Source organism: Ipomoea nil, unplaced genomic scaffold, assembly GCF_001879475.1.
Source record: "Ipomoea nil cultivar Tokyo-kokei standard unplaced genomic scaffold, Asagao_1.1 scaffold3172, whole genome shotgun sequence".
NCBI classification, from domain to species: domain Eukaryota; kingdom Viridiplantae; phylum Streptophyta; class Magnoliopsida; order Solanales; family Convolvulaceae; genus Ipomoea; species Ipomoea nil.
The window spans coordinates 949,960-954,200 of record NW_017619600.1 but is presented as its reverse complement, the minus strand read 5'-3'; the positions used below and the strand labels follow the sequence as shown (position 1 = coordinate 954,200).

The 4,241-nt window shown below is 36.8% G+C and overlaps 1 protein-coding gene across 1 annotated transcript; it reads right to left on the bottom strand.

The window, feature by feature from the left end:
* Positions 1 to 1,557: 1,557 nt before the first annotated feature.
* Positions 1,558 to 3,101, bottom strand: LOC109168039 (AT-hook motif nuclear-localized protein 24-like). Its single transcript, XM_019317096.1, has one exon. It carries the CDS (start codon positions 2,715 to 2,717, stop codon positions 1,908 to 1,910), a length of 810 nt encoding a protein of 269 aa, XP_019172641.1. The 5' UTR covers positions 2,718 to 3,101; the 3' UTR covers positions 1,558 to 1,907.
* Positions 3,102 to 4,241: the final 1,140 nt, after the last annotated feature.

Here is a 4,241-nt window from a genome sequence, read left to right as displayed (position 1 = left end):
AAACAATGTTCATACTTCATAGATTCATTCAAAAATTTAGATATCAACTTAGTCATAAAAATCTCACCAATTGTCGTCCCATCACAAGAAATTTTACCAACAAAAGTGTTAAATATTAGCTTTTGCCTACTATATGCTCTCTTTCATAGATCATATATAAACCCTAAATAGGAGTAAATTAAAACTCTAATTTAAATTAAAGTTTTTGAAAGTGATGATGATCGAGTAAATATTATGAAAGTTCATGCCTCTTTTCTTTCCATTCTTCCCACATCATATATACCAAATCGTTGCATGTAGCTTAGCCACATGAACGAATATAATTGAAGACTTTCCTAGCTCCATGTGGTCATCACTCAAAAGGGCACATAAATGAATATATTGTTTCAATCCAATAAGTATTACATGAGTTAGTTTTTCATATATTACTAATATTTATTAACAAGCGAAATACTACTCCCTGCATCCCATTTTATGTGTCAGGTTCGGTTAACGAGGCTTGACTGAAGTTATTTACAATTTAATTTTTCATAATGTTAAGTTTAAAATTATTATGTAAAATTTATATATTTAGAAACTACATTAAAAGTACTATTAAACACAAAAATTTAAATTTAAAAATTATAACAAAATGCTAATAGAAACAAGCAAAGAAAAAAGAGTTGATTTGACCTATGAATAATAAGTAGGACAAATAAAATGAGACAATGAGACTAACTACATGTTTACTAATTGGAGATTTTTTTTCTCAGAAAAAAAAAAAAATAGAAAACTAGATATGTGAAAACAGAGAATGTGTTTACTTGTACATTATTTCTTCAATTTTAAAAACAAAGATGAAGAATGAAAAGTTGGCCTGGAGAGAAAAAAAAAAAAAAAAAAAAAAAAAAAAGAGAATACGTTTACTTATACATTTCTTCAATTTTGAGAACAAAGATGAAGGATGACAAGTTGGGGAGAAATGAAAATCAAATGAAAAGAAAACGTACTGAAAAAAAAAATGAAGTAAACACAACTTTAAGTTTTGAAAATATGCAAAAATGATACTTAAACCCTTGATTTCTAGATCTAGGGTTAACAATTAAATCAAGATATCATTGGCTCTAAATAGCATGTAATTGATACAAAAGTGTGTTTAGCAATTAGTAGTAAATTAAAAGATGATTACTTCATGCATGCTTGCCAAAGATGGTTGAGGATAATGGACAAATAACTATATATATAGCCATGTACTATAATATTATATGTGTGAATGTGATGATTATTCTTTAAAAAACCTAATTATAATGTTGTGGAGAAACAATATGTGCAATGACTCTAGTATATCATGATTTACCTATAATGATGCTTGCCTAGTGATCAACAATATTAAGATTCCTAACTATTTGGGGCTTCATAGAAAATGATTATTGTTTGTACTTGGCAACTTGGAAGCTCTGCCATTATTATTCTATCTCAACAAAACTGAACTCACAAATATTTTTATTTTGTTTTTTTGGTACATAAAAACCCAAAGAAAAAACATTAAAAAAAAAATCCATACATTAAAATTAAAGCTAGAAACTGATCTCACCACCAATTCAAGAAGCCATAAATTTACAAATCAAAGTTGATTTTGATCAAGTTTCAAACAGATCATCAGATGGGATCATTGAACTCTTGGAAGAAAGCACTAAAATACTGGAAATTAAACTAAATGAAAGAGGAAAGAATACTGGGGACTAGAGAGGTGAACATGAAATGGTCAACAAAACAACAAAATGGGGTTTTTTTAATTTGTTTTAAACCTTAATCTTTGCTAGCTAGATACTAGATAGTAACAATGTTGGATGAGATTAAGGTTATAGATAGCGAGAGGGATTTTACTGAATTACCCTTGTGATATGAATATGATAGATGGTGGATGGTTAGAATGGAGGGCGGCTACCGCCCCAATAGGCATCATTAGGCAGCTGAATGGAGTTGATGAGATTGGGTGGCACGCCCTGAAACATACCCTGCTCCGCCAATAATTGCCCTCCCGCCGCTCCCGGAGAATCCATTCCTCCGCCTTGGAACGGCGGCGCATTGCCGTCGTCTTCTTCTAACGGCAGCCTCTCGTACGCAGCGTTACTAAACGAAGCCGCCATTATCACGACCGGCCCGGCGGCTAAGAGCGCCCCCACCACGCTGCCGCCCACCACCTGCCCTTGTCCTCCTGCGAGATATATGGTCAACCCGGTGGCGCTAGGCGGCGCCGGCGGCGGCAGGAACGACCCGGCCAACGACAAGATCTCGAAGCGGCCGTGCAAGGTCACGACAGCGCCGGGGGACGCCGGCTGCCTTAGGGTTACGTTGGTGACGATTCCGTTCCCGCTCAAGACGCAGACGCCGCGCTGGCGCCTCTGGGCGAAGGCGGCGACGCTGTCCATGACGTCGCAGCCGTCGGCGATCTCCATGAGGTGGGTCCGGAGGGCATTGGCGCTGTCGCGGGTGATGATAATGGGTGGTTTGGGCTTGTTCTTGGATCCGGCGGGCCTCCCCCGCGGCCTTCGAGAGATTTCTCCTTCTCCGGCGCCGCCCAGCCCGTTCTTTGACTCTCCGCCGTCGTTCCCGTCGTCTTGCTGGTTGACTTCCTCCGGATCTCGCTGCTTCTGTCCGCTCTGCTCATGAAACTGCTGGGGATGAAAGTTGAAATCCCGGCTGGTGTGAAAAGGAGGAGGCAGTTGAGAATCCATTATTTAATTTCCGTTTAACAATCACTGCAAGCAACTTGGATCGGCAAAGCAAAGCTGGGTAGCAAGAAGTGGATTTAAAGGAATGGGTTTTGGGCGTGAAGAACCAAATCCTCAGCTGAATTATTCACAATAATCCCCCATCTTAGCTCAACATATGGGTTTCTTCTTAGCTAGGGGTTGATGGTTTTTAGTTGAAGGAGTTGGCTAGGGTTAGCTACTTCACTCTGTAAAAACCAACAGATAGTTGATGATACTCAGCTCTTCTACTTCTACTTCTAGTGTGGGCGCACACGGTGAATGGGACCTCCGATCTTCCTTCTCACTTCAACCCTACCATTAAACTAACCTAAATATTAAACAATCAATTTTAGTTTTTGGTCCCATCTCCCTCCCTCCATCCCTCCAGGCCACTTCCCTGTACACATAATATAATGGAGATTTTAGTGCACCTATGAGGTTAAACATTGATCATGTCACCTCTTACCTTAAAGTTATATGTCAAGAGTTATTATTCATGGGAAATATAATGAATAATAATGCTTTAGGAAGATTCCATATTTCATTATTTGGTTGCTGAAAAACTATATATAAAGATGTTGGGTGACAGCTCGAAGAGCTTAGTCTAACATCATGTCATCAAAATGTGGTGTTGACGGCTACGCAGGCTGTCAAGTATACATAAATAAAGTTGATTGTGTGTTCATTACTAGTTATAGCTTTTGAAGTAGTAGTAAGCGTTTGATCTTGACAATTAGTATCTTCGAATCCCATTGAAAGCATGTTGTGCAGTTGAGGCTAGCAGGTGCTAGGAGGGTGCACCTAAGTTCAATTGAAAGCATGTTGTGTAGTTGAAGTTGACAGGTGCTTGGGAGGGTGCACCTTCATTACTAATTATAACTTTTGGCATACTAGTAAGAACTTGATCATGACAAAAGGTTTTATAAAGAAAAAAAAAAACTAAGGTATACAAATGAATTATTTTTCTCATATTCTATAATGGAAACTCAAGGAAAACACTGAAAAATTATATCATAAACCACGTATAAATGTTCATTTTAGTATACTGAAAATTCATTTTTTTTTATTTATTGAAATTTCATTTTTAGGGTTCTAGCAAATTAAATTTTTTTTCATACTCTGATAGTAGGATAATAAACTCGGCCCTTCAAACCTTCGCCCCACAATGGATATATAAAGTGATAAATGCTGCTATAATGTATGCTAAAGTATTGGTAGATGTTTGGAAAGTGGAGTCCAGCATTCTACCATTGAAACATAGCATTGACTATTAAGCAAGTATAAGGAAATAAAATTACGTTATACAATCATTACTAGCTATAGATAGCTTTTGGCACAATAGTAAGCGTTTGATGTTGACATATATATATATATATATATATATATATATATATATATATATTCCTTTTTAGAGTTTTGTTGATCTCTTTAATTCCCTTGCTTGAAGCGCTCTTCTAAGAAATATAAAATTTATAGTTACCTTAGCTTGGAGCCTCATTAACTTGG